Source organism: Ruditapes philippinarum, unplaced genomic scaffold (assembly GCF_026571515.1).
Source record: "Ruditapes philippinarum isolate M1 unplaced genomic scaffold, ASM2657151v2 ctg8446_1_1_1_1, whole genome shotgun sequence".
In the NCBI taxonomy this organism is placed as follows: Eukaryota; Metazoa; Mollusca; class Bivalvia; order Venerida; family Veneridae; genus Ruditapes; species Ruditapes philippinarum.
In genome coordinates, this window is record NW_026855447.1 from 1 (window position 1) to 20,819 (window position 20,819).

A 20,819-nucleotide genomic window follows, 5' to 3' on the forward strand; every position below is an offset into this window, starting at 1 on the left:
AAAACAGTGAGTGAATGATCTAAAATTTTGCAACAATACATGCTTCAAAGAAGAAAACTATTTCACTTAGGGTGTTGCCAATATATAAATCAAATGTCGTATGTCTGCCATATTGGAAAATCATAGCCTTTGTTTGAGAGGTATTGATATTTAATCTCAAAATATTACAATAATTAGCGACATCGTTTATCATTATAATGGTGATGATGGTATGTTGTTTTTGTTGATAAAAAAGCTGTTTTGACAATAAAATGATGATGATAACCTATATGTTACCTTAATACCCTTAATAACCTTGTAAAGAATGTAAATAAGGCGGTGACAAGTCGGGGAGATTTTTTATATTTCAGGCATATTCCTATTTTTTCCTGAACATTTCCAAGTATCAACCGTTGGTCAAACACTAGTATTATAGTCGGTCTCTTAAGATATATAAATAAAGTTAACTTATTATAAGAGAGATTTGCTTATATAAATACCACTTCTTCAAAATCACGCACGCATCCGCTTACACAAAATAAAGTTATGTTTTGACTTAAAAATATACAGTTTTGCAATTTTCTGCTGTACACTTCAATTGCAATTGCAATGTTCAATTGTCTGAAAATGAGAATTCATGAAAATTCGTTTTCTTTAAAAAGAAGAACATATTCAGATTCAAATATTAGTTATTAAATAATCAATACGATCCTTTTTATTCAATGAATGCATTCAGTATAAAATTGGCAAGGTAAAATATAAGTTTTTTTCTATATAAATTGCAATCTGTCATTGTTCTGTTTTTATTGAAATCGTTTCTCAATTCATAAAAAATACCTTGACCTCAACAAAGGGAAAATGTATGTTTGAAAAGAAAATTCGGTAAAAAATTATTCAAAGCATACAATTGTAAAATCAATATTTCAGTAGTTGAATTGTATTTACTTAGAGTCAGTGTAAAATGATTGGTGCTATCATGTGTTTATTCAAATCGAAATAAAGACCTGTCCGAACAAGATTAATATCTGCTGACAAGGTTTAAATTAAATTTCAACAATAAAAAGGCCCGTATTAGAATTTAAAAGCTTCACGCATGAAAACACTCGAATGGCTGATTAAGGCAAAGATATACCATACTTTACCAAAGACATTTTTATGCATGTATTAAAAATTGATAGTGTGTCTTATTACTGTACATGCAAGTGGAATCATTATCCATCTAATGTAATTTATAGTTTTTGAATATTTGGTTATAAGATTTCCATATAATTGAAAAAATGCTATTTCATAGCAAATATCAAATCAAAGCACAGAAGGCGCTGAATTTGTTTGGGTCTCAGAATGTCAGAAAGGTGAAGGTTGTGAGATTATAAACCAATTTGTTTTTGTAAAGTGCCACCAATGCTTTCCAGCGTTTTAATTGTAGTAAATTGGCTATAAGACTAACTTAAACACTGATATTCAATCCAATGTTTATTTGACTTAAACAATTAGAAAAAAAATGAGTTGCCTTAATTGGGAATTGAACTCCAGACCTCTCGCTTCCTAAGCGAGCGTGGAAACCCCTCGGGCACGGTGAAGTTATTTGTAAACAGCCTGAAGAAAACTATATTATTCTATATTAGGGTTTGTAACGACGCTAACTGTTGTTTAACACATGTAAATAATCATGGAGCTTAAAGAATAAAACAATATTAGAAATCTTCGACCATTCGGGAATTATTTTGTTTGAAATTTAATGCGCCTGTCATTTGACCATCTTTACGCAGTGATCTCCCCTGAATTTTTCGGCGTTAGTTTACATATAAAGGGAAGTAACCGCTTCGAAAAAGCGGACTACTTTCGGCACTTGCAATTAACAGCATTATAGTCCGAAATTTCGCTACCATTATTTGTTTGGTCTGACGACCCAAACAAATAAAAACTAAAGTTTTCCGATAAAAGTACCTTATAAAACACCCCTTTTATAATAAAATTCATTGAACAAAAATAATGATGACTGTTTTTATTTTGCAAATACATGTACGTTCACGTGATTTTAAGAACACGCTTTTAATCATTTCTTCTCTAACGACTTCATGACACTTATTTACTTTTATATAAAATCGTACTTCAACTGCACCCATCTCGCAAAAACCATTGATAAATTTTAATCCAGCAAAAACGTTAACGTTTTATACCAGTCGGAATATTGACGTTATAACATACTTATGCATGCTACTAGTATATAAAGGCCAAATGTTACAATAATGTAAATAAATTATAGTATTGAGATTAATAAACTTCACTTACTTTGGCCATATAGAGAATCGTTTTCTTCATGAGAGACAAATATTTCATGCGTCTCAATAAAATTGACCGAATCACCTCATTACTGAGCTCTTATTCAATATGGGTCATCTTACAGTTATTTCTCCTTAGAAAAAAAGATTGACTGTGCCAAAACAGAGATGGCACATCATATCGATACACAAATAAACATATTGCGTGAACAGTTGACCTTTGACCTCTCAAAAGAGAGTTTACGCATTGATGGTCTCTTGACAAGTGTTCAGAACTTACAAGAAAGGTTAGAATCAATGGAGCATTCAAGGGTTACGGATCAATCTATTAACGGCACACAAAGAGGTCAGACGTCTGGGCAAATAAATAATCCGCTAAATGACCCAGATTTGACAGTTATCGCTAGCGGACTTCCATTTAATGAAATGCTAGAGCAAAAGATCTTGGGAAGAAACTTACGAAAGTGTGTGTATCTGTACGGGCTGCTAGAAGACTCCCTTCACGGTTCCCCGACAAACCAGGATGGGTGAAAATAAGTTTTAGAACACTGCAAGAGAAAATTACTGTGCTCAGGAAAAAAAAGTCATTACGAAACCATGCTTCTTATAACAATGTTTTCCTTAAGAACAGTAAAAGCCCGTATCAACGAAGATAACGCCAGAATGCTCCTACGTAATATACCGAAGGGCAACAACTTCCGTATTGACGCAAACGGTCGTATCAAAGAACGTACCGCGAAACCTTTTGCCCCGAGTTTTGATGCTAGTTCCGGAATACAATAGAATGAATCCTGGCTCCAAGGCATGTTGAAAATAGCTCACCTAAATGAAAGCGGATGGACTGAAAATAATAATGATTTAAGATGCGCTATTATTTAATCCATTGATGCTGTCATTTTTTCAATATGTGAGACTCACTTTAAATGTAGATGGGTACGTCTGGTTCGGTAATAATCGTAAAAATATTCATGTGAATACAGTTCGAGGTTCGGGCGGTGTTGGAATTCTAGTAAAAGTGCGTTTATTTGAGGTGTTTGAAATTTTAATAATCGAAAGCTCATTTGAAGGAATACTTGCTCGGCAATTTAAATGTCAACATACAGATTACTGTCCAATGGTAATATCTGCATATCTACCACGGGAAAACTCAGTTTGGGGAAGAGATGCGCAGACTATTTTTGCACACATTCTTTCCATAATATACTTGAATAGTGAATATGATACAATTTTTCTTGCTGCTGATTTTAACGCCAGAATAGGGACATTATCAGATATATTACAAAGTGTTGACTCTTTGCCTGAAAGAAAACCTATTGATAATTGTATCAATCAACATGGACGAGAATTTATAGATTTCTTGATAGATTCAAAGTTTTGCCCCTTGAATTCTCGCTTTGAAAATGACGCATCCACTAGTATATCGCCAAAGGGAAAATCAGTAGTGGGTTATATATGTGTGCCGCATGACGTTTTTCAAAAGTGCATTATGTTCAAAATATTATCAATGCAATGTATTATTGATGAATACGAATTACACGGATATATTGGTCATAGATCATGTCTACCAGATCACTCGGCGTTATTGACACACGTCTCATTGAATGTGATTATTGTATCCCTCAAAACGGACAATTAGACAATAATACAAATACACCGTCACAGTTAAGGTATAAACTTAATCTCATTCCCGAAAAATTCATGGATAGGGATATAGCAAAACGGGCTCTATCAGAAATTATAGAAAGCATAGAATCATCACGAGAAAGTCAAGATGAAATAGACTCACTGTCTAACAAGTTGTATGAAACAATTACCAATGAAATTAATCACAGCATCCCACGTTATAATGCATCACGCCGGACAAGTAAACGTAACAAAAATGCTAAGCCTTACTGGAACGAAGCTTTGACAGAGAAATGGAACCAAATGCGCCTAGCCGAGAATGATTTTCTGAAGTGTAACGACACGAGGCAAATAAAAACGGTTAAGCGATCAAAATATCTAGCAGCGCGAAATAACTTCAATAAACTTTTACGGAAAACGGAGAGAGATTATAAAAGAAGCTTTTCAGTAGAAATAGAGTTCATGTCAACTTCAAACCCAAATGAGTTCTGGAATAAAATTAAGCACCTCGGTCTGGTCCAAAGCGTGACTCTTCGATACCAATGGAAATAGTAAATGAGCATGGGCACATTGATAAAGATGAAAATGCGGTTTTTGACAAATGGAAACAGGATTTCGAAAACTTGTATAATAGCACCGGAAGTGACGAGTTTGACTCCGAATTCTACAATAGAGCGAAGTTACACAAACATATACTTGAAATGTCCATTGCTGACCCTCTTTACGCCCCAAAAGAACTGCTGAATAATAATATCTCCATCGAAGAAATCGTTAACGTTGTAATGAGTGCCAAATTGAAGTCGGCCTGCGGCATCGATAATATACCTTATGCAGTTTTAAAATTTCCCCCAGTTATAGCAGTATTGCATAAACTTTTTCAACTTATTTTCGACACGAGTGTTATTCCTAGCGACTGGAGAAAGGCAATTATATGTCCGATTCTAAAAGACAAGAATTCTGACAAACGATTACCGTTGAACTATAGAGTTGTATCTTTACTTTCATGTGTAAGTAAATTATATAGCTCTTTGATAAACAAAAGAATAACATTCCATTTAGAAAACGAAAACTTAATGGCCGATGAGCAGAATGGATTCAGGCGAGGAAGATCGTGCGAGGATCATATGTTTACTTTAAACAGTCTTGCTCGTTACCAAGACAACTTACATACCGCCTTTATAGATCTAAGCAAAGCTTTTGACTTTGTAGATAGAGATATGTTATTTTACAAGCTTCTACTAAATGGAATAGATGGGAAAGTTTACAATGCAGTGAAAAGTATGTACAAACACACAATTTCATGTATTCGAATAAACAACAACGTTACATCATGTTTTGACTGTAAGTCAGGCGTCGCCTAGGGAAGTTATTTATCGCCGACACTTTTCGCAATTTTTGTAAATGATCTAGTGCGAGAAATTAATGACCTTGAACTTGGTGTGACAATTAACAATGCCTCGATTTCTATTTTACTTTACGCAGATGACATTGCTCTGATCGCAAAATCAAAAATTGACTTACAAAAAATGTTAGATACACTTCATGAGTGGTGTAAAAAATGGCGCGTTTTGATAAATACAGAGAAATCAAAATGTTTGCACTTCAGAAAACCGCGTCTACTAAGAACACAATTCAACTATCATGTTGGTAGCAATACATTGAATGTAGTTACTGAATACAAATATCTGTGTGTTATATTTGATGAAATGTTATCGTTTAAAAGTCATTGTGAGGCAATCGGCAAGGCAGCCAGCCGGGCTTTTGGAGGGTTAATAAATAAAATCCACGGTATTACGGATTTCGGGTCCAAATCATATGAAAAACTTGTATTTAATTGTGTTGTTCCAGTCATGGATTACTGTTCATCTATTTGGGGATACAAAACATACCAGCAAATTGACAACGTTCACAATAGATCTATGAGATATTATTTAGGGGTACACCGTTACGCACCAATAGCTGCACTTTCCGGTGACTTGGGTGGGTACCAAGTCGTTACCGTAGGTGTTGAATATGCTTAGATTCTGGAATAGATTGGTTAATTTTGACAGCGATAGGATTACCAAATTAGTGTTTGATCAAGACTATAATGCTATGTAACAATAACTGGTGTAGTGAGATAAAATCGATAATGACGTCACTCGATCTCTCGAATGCTTATTACAGCAGATCCATAATTGATCTTCAAACCGCTGAACTGAAACTTGAAAACCCTCTATAGTAGACAGTGGATAGAAACTGTGCAAAACACTCCAAAGCTTAGAACTTACAAATTATTTAAATGCAATTTTAACACACAGGATGTGTTTTATTTAATTTGTCGAAATATGAACGCTCCATTATAGCACAATTTAGATGCGGGATTCTTCCACTTAGAGTCGAAACAGGAAGATGTATTGAAGAACCGTTGAATGATAGACTTTGTAGGCTATGCAATGACAGTTGTGTTGAAAACAAAGTACATTTCTTGCTTAATTGTCCAAAATATAATGAGATAAGATCGCAATCATTTGGTGAAATATTAAATGATAATGTATTTATGGATTTGAGTGTCGATGACAAATTAATCTTCTTGTTTTCAACCACGTTAGGAAGATTGCAAAATACTTAGTGAAAGCTTATTTACATAGACGGAATATCATTTATAGAAATACTGAAGTGTAATTATATGTATTACCTATTCGAACTCACAGGATTTTCAGGAAAGTTTATCATCGAACTATATACACTATAATGATAAGTTTAGGCAGGTGTCATGTTTTTTAAACATATTAATACCATTCATATATATATATATATATATATATATATATATATATATATATTCTTGAGACGTTAAATCAACTCGATTGTCTATGGCTTACATAAATGACGTTTTTCTATAAACAGTGACTTATAAGTCCATGGGGCCGGGCGATTTATTTGTTCTGTAATTGTTTTATATTTGTTTGTACTATATACATGTATCGCAAGTCACTATAACAAATAAATTTTTCTTCTTCTTTCTTCTTCTTACCTTCACACCAAATCTCTAGACTGTATGCAAAGTTGTTTGTTATACGCAGTGAAAGCTTTAGTGACTATAACCTTTATTAGAGAGTGACTATAACCTTTGATCTATTGATGTTTAAATTATATATACCGGTATCATAAAATATTTTAAACGATTCATAATAAAAGATAGATCGCTAACAATAGATATAGAGTATAACTTTGTCAATAAAGAAAGATCAAGGACCAAGGTTTGCCTTTTGAAGAATTGAAATATCGATATGGTTGTTATGAATGTGTTAGTATTGTATTTGTGTATAATTAAGGCTTGTTTATTCATATTGTAAACTGTATCTTTTTAAGATCTAAGCCTATTCTACAACAGATCAATTTGCACGTTTTGAAAACAAAGAACAATATCACAGATCTCAGATAACTCATACGTTGGGGATATGTATTTTATGGATTGCGAATTGTTGTACGTTAATCATTTTGGTACCCAAATGTACATTTTTTGTTTTATATAATATCTATGTGATATAAATTACATCTATTGGTTGGTAAAAGCTCTCAATTATTGTTTGAAATATGAATACCCTATACAAGTAAATCAATAAGAAATGCTCACATTTATAAAACATATATATATTTTTATCTGTCAATTCTCCCTCAATCCATGTTTTAATCGACATGTTCTTTACCTAATGTTATATTGATTGCTGCGTTCAGTGAAACCCGCCTCACCTTGATGTTCTTTGTTCTTATATTTTGTAAGCATTTGCGATGTCATGCAGGTATGTCAAATCTTAAAAACCAACAACCATGTACCTATTTTATGATATCACATATTCTTTGCCAGTAAGTATCCTACAACACAAAATAGCCACGAAAACAGCATTTATTATTGTCCAGTGCTACAAATTGGAGCATGGTGCTTCAGGTTTGCCTCTTATAATGATTGCATTTGTGAAGTGATTGCAATACGTTAAATTACATTTAAGCACACATTTGAAATGTATTAGCTTATAGGGAAGCAGTTCACAATAAATCATCATAGCTTCATCATTAAACATTTTCTATGAAATAATCAAAGAACTTTGTGTATAGGCTAAAGTTTATTAGTACTATTTACAACATTTAATTGGTCATTTTTAAAAGAAAACGTTAAAATAAATTTTAACCGATTTATCATTGTGAATGAAGTAAAACAGTCGATTTACTAGACTGATTTACAGTTAGCCGATTGATCAAAGTAAAGGTGTTACGATTTATTTGAAAGACTGCAATCCTATTGGACAAAAAGTAATTTCAAATAAAATAAAAAACATTGCTCAAAAACATTATCATTTAATTCATTTTTGCACCAGTTTATTGCAGTTGTCGAATGGCTGAAAATATGATTTCAGCGAAATGAAGCCGTTGGTAGTCATAACAAATGAAATTTCATCAAATCAGATTAGTTAGATTGTTTAATTATTTAATCTGAAACATTTTATCAAAATTATCGTTGTTTTTCGCCACATTAGTAAAAGAGTAATACATTCTATTGAGATGAGAAAATAAATACAAATAGTATACAGTAGTCAGGTCGAACTATGGTTGCATTTTTGAAAATGAATTACAGAAATTTTTGAAATCACCATTTAACAAGAACACCTACCTTGGTTTTTCCACAATTACGTGCACAATAAAAGAACCGGAAATCGCAGAAATGGTTTGACGAGAAACACTAAGGAACGGAAGGTGTGCGTCTGCACTCTATTTAAAGCACTGTGCATGTATCAATATACAACTTTTAACACACTTTCGATAGAAAGATCTACACACTATGAGACAATGATAAACCCGTTGACAATAACAAAAGTACTCGACATCTTATAAGGAGACAAAGCAGCAGAAGTAAACACCTAAACTGACTACACGAAGCAAGGCAGTTAACGAATGCCACATTGTATTTTAAGAACTGCCTTTCATATAGCACACCACATATGACCACTTTGTAAGATTTAAACAAAAGTGGAAAGCTTTGTTTCCAATTGTAAAGTCATCTATATAATAGAAATACAAACATTTTGCTGAACTCATATGAAAGTTGTTCTTCTAAAAATTATCTGGGTATAGAATTGGTTCTGCTGAAATGGCTGACCCTGTATCATTTCATTCTGCATTCATGTTGTGATAACTGTGACCCACAAGGTATTGTTTGAATCTTAGGAGAAAAAATCACAAAGTGGGAGGTTGGACGATCAAGGAGGGTGGTTTATAGCATACGGGGTCGGTAAAAAGGGAATATGTTTTTACACAATGTAACAATACTTATATACCATCATCGTATATACCAAAGATTTTTTCCAGAAAGAAACCCGATTTCCTCTGTAGATAAATGCGCGTGCTTTTAAATAAAATTAGGAGCAAACATAAGACGTTTTTATGCTATTTAGCAGGACATTCACATATACTGTTGTTCTTGTTGTTTTGTTGTTTTTTTTCCAGTCATACTGTATTCTTTGGGCCACTAAAGGGAACCAGTTAATATTTTCTTGTTAATGTCTTTAACTATTTTTTGATGATGAGCAATATTATATATCCGTCAAAAAGCTGTAAGTATACACTTAAAATATATCATTCTGAGATCAATATAAATAATATATAATCACATTCAGGTCACTATGTAAGTAAATTTTCAGGGCATTTTTATTATTTGTGAATGAAGTAAAACAATCATTTAAAACGCATTTGAGTAGTTTAAAATATAAACTGGTTATGTTTAGATCTAAAACAAAACAAAGTAATCTATAAAACAATCAGTACAATCATGCGCCTTATAATTTTGAATGACCTAGCATTAAATGGGCTATAATTTACGTAAATATGGACATTGTTGAAGGTGTGTATGTCAATACCAGACCGTATTATCTGTGCCAAATCTCCCGACAACTTTGATAACTTTAAGGCTGTATTACTTAATGCAAACGCAATAACAGTAGTAGACTTTTTGAAACTTGTCTCTCAAACCATCAAAAGCGAACTAGGAAGTTAATATTATAACTTAGAGTGGGACATTTTTGTCATTATTAAACCAAAAAAATAATTCTTTCATTATCTCCAATTGTATTCTAAATAAAAGTGTCATGAGATGAATAAATGTCAACTTATTTTTCAAATGGGAGAGAGATATCGCACTAAAGGTTTATTCTTTCGCATTCAGAATATAAATAGTTTAACATTGCAAGAAAACAATATATGATTTTTATGTTAAAATCAAACTTAATCTTAACATTTTCTCTTAGTATAATGTTATGACTTTCTGTCTTGTTTATGCTCGCTATCAAAGGCTATCAAAGAAATTTGGATAACAGATTATAAGAGCAGTTAAAGAGCAGATTATATCATTTAAATTGTTTATATTAAGAAACAACTTATTTGCCTCTTCTAAGATATGTATTGTTGACACTCTGTGTGGAAAACAAGTATTACATCACCCTGATGTTATGACGTGGTTGATTATTCGGCAAAATATCATGATATTACACATTACCTTATTTATTTAACATAAATACGTTTAGTGAAAAGGGAACTGAAACGACAAAGGATGTCATCAATCATTAACAAAAACCACTGGAAATTAGAAAACCATTGAAAGATTTGATCAGTTAAAAAGAATACAAAACCAAGGAAATCGTTTTAACGTGCTCAACCTCTTATACGGTCAAGCCGTGGGTCATCTCTAAAAGATGACTTGGTACTTGTCAAAAACGGACTTATATGCCTTATTTTTTTCTGCATTGTAGAAGCTATGTAACATGTATGGATTTTAAGAAAATATTATTGAATAAAAACATTCATTTATTGACAGTTTTCTGGCCTGTCGTTGAAACATATATTAATAAGTATGTATGTTTGGCAATGTATAATGACAGATATTTTCTACAATGTTCAAAGCAATTGAAAATTTAAAAAAATGAACTGATAAATGACACATAGTATATCATTTGTTATGTGCACGTGTAATCATCATATATGGATACATTTCAAAATTATGTTTATATGCAATGGTAAGAAATAATGAATATATTGAGTATTACGTAGTTTTTATCTCTTTGTACTAGAATACGAATAGTTAAGAAGCGTGTATTTTCTTCTTTTTTTTCTTTAAGAGACCTTATTATCTTAACATAAAGAAATGTTTATATAGCTCTATATATTTTTTCTGTCGTTTTTAATACTACCGCCTTTTAAACGTTCGGAAGGTTATTTGATCTGATATGCATTTACTTACTAGGCCTGTTATTTCAAATTTAGGTACATTTAGAATAATCATTGGTGCATTGAAATAAAGTCTTTTTTGTGGAATATGATACCGACGTCATTATTGACTTATTATATACCTGACCTTGCATATAACTTATAGTGAAATCATAGTTATTAAGAGTACCTTGATCATGGACTTGATCTCAGATTTGTTCAAGCTTAGATAACACAGTACGCATTAAACAAAATCATAATAGTTGTCATCTATTTCATTACTCTTCTGACAGCACTAGTAGATAGAAAAAGGAGCAATATTTAACCTTTAGAAAATAAATCCTGCGCGCCAATAGGTCTCATTTAAACTGGTCATATGTTCTTCATTGTTAAAATGTCACTTAATAATAACTCACTTACTTAATGTTACTCAATTGACCCCGCTGGAACGCATCCAGGCTATAGAAGTTGTTTACAATATTATGGCTGAAGTTAAGGCAGCTAATTTTATTTATCAGGTACGTTAACTTATATATAAATAGCAAAGGTAAGTGTGCATTTTACTTAGAATATAGAAAGACAACAAAATTAAAAATATTGCTGGCAACCTGTTTATGGTTCATGGACGGTATAGGAAAATATAAGTTACCGCTGGGGTAATAGTCGTGTAAAGTATAACACCTTTATTTTTAGTAAAACAATGTTTCTTGAATTTTAAAGCTATATTTTAACATTTTACATGTTTCTTTTTCAGGTTAAGCTCAGAATTTCAAGACACGACAATACATATAATTCTTTAAGTGGGAAAAACAATGGCTTCATATAACCCTAAACTGTTAAACCAGAAATACAATAACTGGGTTAAAGGTCAGTTAGCTGTGTTGTTTACTAAAGAAGGACTTGAACCTTTTGTTTGTAATGAAATTCAACAATTTCAATTGAAATGCTTAGATGATATTTGCTATAACAATGGCATTTTTAGTGGGACTATATGCTCAAGTTGCAGCACGGAAAATGTTGTAAAGTGTCCTACAAAAGGTATATGTATTGTCGGGGGTGGACAATGCAGTTTTCACAGAAATTCAAAGTACATACTAGCCGGCTGTCCGAATAGGATATGTCATAATTTCAAATTAGGAATACAGAAAGCTCATAGGCATCCTTGTCCGTCATACAAAAACACTGATACTACCCAGTGGTGCAGTAATTCATGGGAAGTGGCGAAATGCTTCATGCCCCCAGATGGGTATAAAGATAAAGCATCTGCAACAGAAACAGACTTCAACGGTATAATCAGCGTTATCCTAAATTACAAAGACTTCCAGCGGAAAGTACATGAAAACCTTAAAGACGAGACCAATGTGTTTGAAGTGGTAAACAATATTTAGATACTTTTTATGAAGACTGTGTGGCAGTTATAAAAAGATGCCCCGTACTTAACTTCAGGGTTTATATATTTTTCTGACCCTTTAAAATCTTTGGGATGTCAACATAAAGCTCAATAGGTTGATAGACCTTATTGACTAGGAATGTTGTGTGCAAGAATGATAACTCTTCCTTTTGTAATTTTTTAGTTATTGCCCTTTGTTATTTTTCATACTTTTGTCCGGAGCTTATCTCAAAAAGTGTTAAAGGTATTAACTTGAAACTTCATATGTGGATATATCTCATTGAGGAGGAGTGCAGCGCATATAAATGATAACGCTACCGTGCATAATATTTCAGTTATTACCCTTTGTTACTTTTCATGCTTATTTTTTTCCAGACAGTAACTCATTAAGTTTTTACTATATAAGGTATTCACCTGAAACTCAAAATATAACTTAGTCTCCATCTGCCCGTCTGTCCTTCTGTCCTACATGTTTGTCCGTAGCATATCTCAAAAAGTATTTGAGGTATCAACTTGAAACTTCATAGGTGGATAGATCTCATTAAGGAGGAGTGCAGCACAAAAGACTGATAACGCTAGGAACCGTGCATAATTTTTCAGTTATTGCCCTTTTGTTATTTTCAAACTGAACGTTTGTCCAGAGCATAACTAAAAAAGCCTTTGAGATATCAACATGAAACTTCATAGGTGGATATATCTCACTCAGGAGGAGTGATGCTATTTTTCATATTTTTTGAGTTATTGCCCTTTGTTATTAATCATACTTAATTTTTCACCTGAGTGGAGCATAATTCAAACACTCTTTGAGATGTCAACATAAAACTTCATAGGTGGATTTATCTAATAGAAGAGGAATGCTGTGCGTAAGAATGATAACTTTACCCTTTATAATGTTTGAGTTATTGCCCTTTGTTATTTTTCATACTTTTTGTCCGGAGCTTATCTCAAAAAGTGTTAGAAGTATCAACTTGAAATTTCATAGGTGGATAGATCTCATTGATGAGGAGTGCAGCACCAAAAAATGATAACCTACCCTGCATTATTTTTCATTTATTGCCCTTTGTTATTTTCAGCCATCAGTATTCACATAGGTTTTAAATCTGTAATCACTTCAGCCATCAGTTTTCATTACCAACAGATCTCTTAAAATTGAATTATTCTGCTTTACTACATATACATTCTTCCAATGAGTAAACACAATTGGCGTGGGATGGCCATGTTAACATGGCTCTTGTTTTCATGTAATTTCGATGCGATTAATGCTTCCAGGGGATCACTCTTTCTCCAGATTTTTTACGTTAAAATCTTTGTTACCAAACACGACATTTTTGTATTTAAAAGACTTCAGGTAAAATATAACTGTATAGTATGATATATAGACATAAACAATTAAAGTTTTGACAGTTTTCCAGTTTAGAGTTTATCTTTATCTAACTTAAGTGTAATTTAGAATTGTTATTCCATGTCGACCAGGCAAGAAAAATTGGAAGACATTTGAGGCATTCATCAACACTTGAAGTAGAGGATACAGATCTTCAGGAATACTTTCAAGTATTACAGCAACTACTTTCTGATTCCGCATATTTAGCTTCAGACACGCATGCGCAGAATGCTAAACAGAAACTTACAGAGGTAACATCTGAATACGCTCAACATTTTATCGTTTGGCTAGGGTATTTTGAATTATTGTAAATTGGCGTGATCTTAGTAAAAGGGTAAAAGTCAAAAATACTTTTATTGAATTTTTGAAACTTTTATTGATTTTTTTAATAAATCATGTTGTTTTCGTGATAGAATAGTAGTGTTAGGTTATCTGAAGTGTTGTAACAAAATTTACTGAATAGGAGTATTGTACACAAACATAATAAACTATTCGGGAACGGAATAGTATGCTGTTAATATATGTAAACCGTTTTGAAATGACTTGTAAGTAAATATACAAAAATGTCTTTATTTTATAAATATACTTTTAGATCATAGTAGAATTAATCAAAATGCGATTTTGTTCAGTTTTACGCATAAAATCCAGAAGAAAATAAATAGAGTCAGAATATCAAATAAATACAAACAAATAAATGCACGGTGATAACTGTGCTATGCTTAAGATTTATACTAAATTTCAAAACGTTTTGTCTGTAAACAGTCACAGGCATGCCTGGCAACGCCCGTGTTATTAAAAAAATAATAATATGCAGTTTTAACCGCTTTGCCGTAAGAAAATATACAAACATGTTTTCATAATAAATGTATTTTGGAAGTACATTTGTATTCATTTTAAATTTCCAACGCTATTTTTGTTTACTACAGGTGGAATATATTTGCTTTATACACTTTCTTAATTTAGATCAGCATACAATTTACATAATTATCAGTGATGACAAACATTGCACACGTGTTTGTTAAATAAAGCAATGTAGATACAATATTTCATTATAATGTACACTTAATAATTAACTGACATTATTTTTTTTTATTGATATAGTATTTTTTCCTTATAATTACAGCTAGAAAATGACACTCTAGTCATTGGTAAAGATGATAGAAAGAAAGCAATAGACGATGTTGTAAAAGCACTTCAGGACAAGATAAAGGCTGGATTAGATGAACAAACTGACAGAAATAAACTAGATGCGATAAACATACTAAATGAAGAATGTAACAGAAAACGAAAGAATTTGTCCGAATATGAAGAGGAATTACGGAAAAGACTGAAGACAGCATATAAAGACGGGAAAGATGAAGAATATATGAATAACAGAAAAAGTGAGTGAAATAACATTGTTATCACATGGCTAAATTACTAGTAGTTTTCCATTTCAAATAAACAACGTATTTTTAACTTCACACTTTATAAATTATAACCACTCAAACGTAACCTTGCCCCACGTGACATTCCAAAATTATCCAATCATTATTAGATCTTATAAATTCATTCTCGGGTCCAAAAATCTGTATCAAATTCATATTATAATCTATCTAGCATCGCTTTTATTTTCCAAAGAAAAATCGCGTATCAAATCCATTTTATACATCATCTAGCCTCGTTTTCGTTTCTGAGGATCAAATTTTTATTGTACTCGAAGATATTGCATCTCGTTTATATAATACTAAATAAAGGATATTAAACGTGTGATAATTCCAGTAATAAATCAACTAAATGAGTTGAATAAAAATAATATTATGTGTGAGTCTGAAGAGCATAATATTGTTTTATGGAACAAGTTCAATTTATTTAGTATCAAATCTACACGAACAGTAAATCCAATTTAACATGTGCACATGTCAAAAATAAAAAACAGTTTACAAGAGACATTTTTCATTGTCACGCCTCTAGGGATACGCTAACATGAGCGAGCTTTAACACTGTATTTGTATATACGCAAATAATTACACGTAAATTTGTTTTTACACTAGTATACAAGAAGTCTCTAAATAAAAAAGATACTCGGCCGACCTAAAACTAGTTTATTTGCATACCGTATCTAAGGAAACATAATGTGCAAAGGGGCTTATGTGTCTTTTGACATTTCTTGTTTATTGTTGCTTTTAAACGCTTTGTTAACTATATAATCGAGGGAGAAAACATTCCAGCTGCATATACATGTAGTCCCTAGCCTATGGGGGCTGATTTGTGCCATTCGTGTTTTAGCCCGCGACCCCGCCAAGCTAAAAGTCGAAAATTAACAAATTAACAAGTTAAAATTGCGGGGGCGCTGAGCGAAAACACGCTAATAAGTGAGGGCGCGGGGCGAAGTTTAAGCAGAGCGAGATTTAAGAAATAGAACGGCGGGGTCTCAGGACGAAAACACGCTAAACAGCGGGGTCGTGTGGCGAAGTTTTATAAATAAAACTTCGACGCGCTCCCGCTAATTAGCATGTTTTTGTCCCGCGACATTGCCAAGCGAAAAGTTGAGAATTAACAAGTTAAAACGGCGGGGGCGCGAAGCAAAGACACACTTATTAGCGAGGTCAATGGGCAAATTTTAACAAATAAAACATCGCCCCGCGGGGGCGCAGAGCGAGGTTTTAGAAATAAAACGGTGGCGTTGCGGGAAGAAAACACGCTAATTAGCGAGGGCGCGGGCGAAAATTAATAATTAAAACTTTGCCGCGCGACCCCTCTTATTAGCATGTTTTCGTCCTGAGACCCCGCAAAACGAAAAGTCGACACCCAGCGGGGGGTTGCGGAGCGAAAACACGCTTATAAGCGAGGGCGCTAATTAGAGTGTTTTCGCTCCGCGCCCCGCCGTTTTATTTCTTAAACTTCGGCCCGCGCACTCGCTAATTAGCGTGTTTTCGCTCAGCATCCCGACATTTTAACTTGTTAATTTTCGACTTTTTGCTTGGCGTCTCGGGGCGAAAACAATAATGGCACAAATCAGCCACCAAACTAGCCAGTGTTTATTGTATTTTTCTTCTTTGTCTATAGTAACAAAATCACGAGCAATCTTAGAATATTTAATAAACGTCAATTATTTTTCTGAAGAAGACAAAACGTCGAAAGCTCAAAAAAAAAAAATAATTTTTTTTTATTAAACTGATTATACATTGTTTCACTAGCGCAATATCGTTTTCATTAAATGTCTTTAATACACTCCTGTGCGTGGATTCCTGTGATAAAACCGCAAGTTTGTTGATTTTGTGTGATATATATAATTTTATGTTTTCTTCTTAAGAAATTGTGGTGAAATTCATTGTTGATTAGGCCTACCATACTGACGCTAGTCAACACGATGCTAGTTTAAGAATACCAATGCGACTACGCGGGAAATAGGGCATATACGTAAAAAGTATATCGATTGATTAATGAGCATAGCAAATGCGAAAACGTTCTTAGGAATTTATGAAATAAGAGTCAACACTTTGTTGCTTTTTTCAATCACGACAGTCGTTGCCAAAAAGGCCAATATGTTATCCCCGATCAATAATATTATATGATTATACTCAACATGTTATAATAATCTTAAATACTTAAGGACAATGAAAACGCACGGTCGGAATAATTGCATTTTTACAAGGAAAATATATTTCTTTTAAAAAAAATTTCACTGTTTCATAAAACCGAATGCATTCCGGTCGTTTAGATACCAAAGTTATGAAAAATGATTGCATTTTAAAGAAGTTATTGCATAATAAAGACAGTACCCAAAAAATCAAAAGTAACACTTTTGGCTAATTGTGATAAGATTACAACAGAAAACGGATTGAACCAATTCATGGTTACTTTATGAAATGATCTTTTTTAACTGTTTATTATTTACTTGTTTTTCACACCTTTCTAGAAATGTTAGACACAAATGAGCAATTAAAATCTTTATGAAAATGAATATTAAACTATGCCAATGGTCAGTTTTAGAAATCGTAAAAGCTCACATTAGAAATTGCATATACATGTCCACACTTTTCCTCTATAAAAGTTGCTAAATTTCAAACACTACTAAAGACTTGCTAGCAAATTGTATGCAATGGTTCTACAAAGAAATAATCGCTTGGTAGATTTAGAACAGATTCAGACTTTCGCACTACACTACCGGCCGAATGGCGTCAGATTGCACAGGCGACTATTCGCACCGTAAGGTCTATGAGGCGACGATGTACATCTGTAAGAGACGCTGATGGAGGACATTGTCTAAGGATCCCCTGACGGTGACATTACGAAAAGACATTTATGAGTGACTTTTTGAATTTTCATTTTGGTTTTTGCCTTTGTTAAGTTTGCTTTACTGTGATGAAAAAGTGTGATTTTGAGATTTTCACCTTAGGTTCTTCGATTTACTGGTGTACATTTGATTTTAAACATTTTGAATTATTTTCAATTGTTAAGTTTGCGTTTTGTTTTAAAGTTATGATATATATCTAATGGAATCGTTAGTGTTTTGTTTTCATGTAATATAATGCATATAGAGTGAGCGTGCGTTTTCATTGTCCTTAAGTATAATTGTAGATGACAACTCATTTGAAAAGTCATTTTTGTGTATGATGAAATTTAAAATATAACTTGCAAATTCTATCTAAGAAAAGTATGACCAATCAGTATTCTCTCCTATTTGAATAATCTTGATTCATTTTAATCCATGCAAACTCATTTCATTACGATTAAAACTTTTATATAATACTTTGCTTGCTTGTGTCAATTGTATGTTAATGGTTTTAATTCTATAGCCATATGAAAAAAAATCATTTCAGATGCTGGGTGAATGGATTTATAATGCTCAAAATACTCAATCATTTTGCATCATTTAGAATTATTTCTTGAAACTTTATGGAGGAGAATTTTCTAATTCCTTTCTTGGCACGTCCTTTTTATATTTCTCCAATTTCATTCATTATACAGTAAAAACTCTGAAAATCGGACCCTGTGAGGACTTGACCAAAAGTCCGGTTTTCAGAGGTTTTATACATTCATTGATAATTATGATGTGTTTGAACAATGACTTTGTTCAATCATTTTGTATTTACTTTTCAACCCTTTTGTCTAAATCATATTTTAAGTTCTTTTAGCAATAAATGTCTTAAGTAATTTTATTATGCAAATCCATGAATATAATTCAGAAAATCAGAAATTGAAACACCACATTGTCTGAAATATATCATAATATCTTTTTCATTAGCTTTGAAATATTTAATTAATGGTATTTATTTAGTATTACCATTTTTGCATATAATTGATATCAAAACAAAGATAACTAATGATAAAAATTTAAAGCAAAACAGGAATCATTTTGAAAAAGTTTCTCAACTCTTTTAGGCCTTTTATATAAAAAATCATAACACATTAAAAACATTTTTGAAAAATCATATCTACATGAGGAAAGACACAAATATGATGAAAGAGCTATAATTTAATTGACAATAAGAAATAAACATACACTGACAAGTGTTTTCCCACCTGCATAGATAAAATATAATGACCATTACCTGGTATTTGAACATGTCACCTGTTGAGATTATATTAGATCTACATTAAAATACACAGAAAGTTGACACTTTAAATTGCTGTCCGGTTTTCAGAGGATTTTTAATGCATTTTTAGCATTAGAAACCATAGAAAATCGTCCGGTTTTCGGAATTCAGAGGTTCCGGTATTCTCAATGAACATATAGGGAGAAAATATGGGACTTTTAAAATGGTCCGGTTTTCAGAGGATTCCGGCTGTCAGAGTTTTTTCTGTATTTATGTTTATATATAGGGAGACACAGGCAAAATTTTCATTTCTTCGTTATGAATTTTATCATTCATTATTCTCAATGTCCTCAAAATGAACACACCAGACCGTCAAAAAAAATAAGATAAAATGGTGGTTTCCAGGTTAGACCGTCAAGATTTCATAATTATAGTTGTCACAGTGAACTCTGGAAACGTTAAAGAACATGTCAAATGAATGGCTTAGACTTATTTCAATCATAAAATATCCACAATATCTTCTTTAACTTTCAGGGTTTGTTCAATTAATATTACTCCTTGTTTTAAAACTACTTGGTGATTCTGTCTGCGTTTAAATTTCGTTCACCATATATAGATATATTTAAGCTTCAAACACAAAATATACAGACTTTATACAGACATTCACGCTACGGCTGAAAAAGAATGTCATGTGAGCGTGATTTGTGTACTACGATCATTTTTCACGAAGTGTTAAGAGGTGAGGGAGGTGAGTCTGTGATGGCAGTGTGTGCGTCGTTCGTCTTCCTTCGTCCACAATTCTTTAAACAACATCTTTTAAACACCGTGATAGATTTACGGGAAAGTTTTTCAGGTTGTTCTCTATAAACGGTTCCAATATGATGCTTAAGTAGATTAAGGGAGCTAAAAATAGATATCAAGAACAACAATGCCGAGATCCTAGGATCAGGATCAGTGGGTAAAACGTTTTCATATAAGGTGCTTCTGAAACTACAGTCATCTTTTACGTCTTCTTTTGTGAAACCCCAAAGCCAAAAGCTTATATATCTAGCATGTATCATTGCCTAGTGGGCATCTACAAACGATATGGATCAAAAAGGGTTTACATATTTTGCATGTAATACTATCTTGTGGTGTATAAACAAGACATTTCGTGCTAATTTTGGAAAGGGCCCCGAATAATTTGGAAAAAATATTGGACATTTTTAGAACTGTCAGAAAGTAGAAAGGATTACATGATCAGACACAAAGATAGTGACCTGCAACGGCCGAACATTAAACCTGAGTCGCCCGATTCATTCACAGTACACGCTCTATCTATTGAGCTAACCTTCACAGGTCCTTAGATAGGCATTTATGTAAATGCTAACGATAGAACAAAGTTAAAAAAAAAACAGAGCTAAAGA

The 20,819-nt window shown here is 32.6% G+C and overlaps 1 protein-coding gene across 1 annotated transcript; it reads left to right on the forward strand.

Moving 5' to 3' along the window:
* The first annotated feature begins 11,878 nt into the window (after positions 1-11,878).
* Positions 11,879-15,356, forward strand: LOC132743365 (uncharacterized). Its single transcript, XM_060731881.1, has 3 exons — positions 11,879-12,493; positions 13,984-14,142; positions 15,015-15,356. Exons 1-3 carry the CDS (start codon positions 11,933-11,935, stop codon positions 15,279-15,281), a joined length of 987 nt encoding a protein of 328 aa, XP_060587864.1. The 5' UTR covers positions 11,879-11,932; the 3' UTR covers positions 15,282-15,356.
* The last annotated feature ends 5,463 nt before the right edge of the window (positions 15,357-20,819 follow it).

What these genes read in the sequence shown, in the direction of transcription:
- LOC132743365 (XM_060731881.1), top strand. Translation starts at nt 11,933, where the DNA reads ATGGCTTCATATAACCCTAAACTGTTAAACCAGAAATACAATAACTGG. An exon ending in AGACCAATGTGTTTGAAGTG is followed by an intron (nt 12,494 to 13,983) that starts GTAAACAATATT and finishes CATGTCGACCAG; the next exon opens with GCAAGAAAAATTGGAAGACA. An exon ending in CTAAACAGAAACTTACAGAG is followed by an intron (nt 14,143 to 15,014) that starts GTAACATCTGAA and finishes TTATAATTACAG; the next exon opens with CTAGAAAATGACACTCTAGT.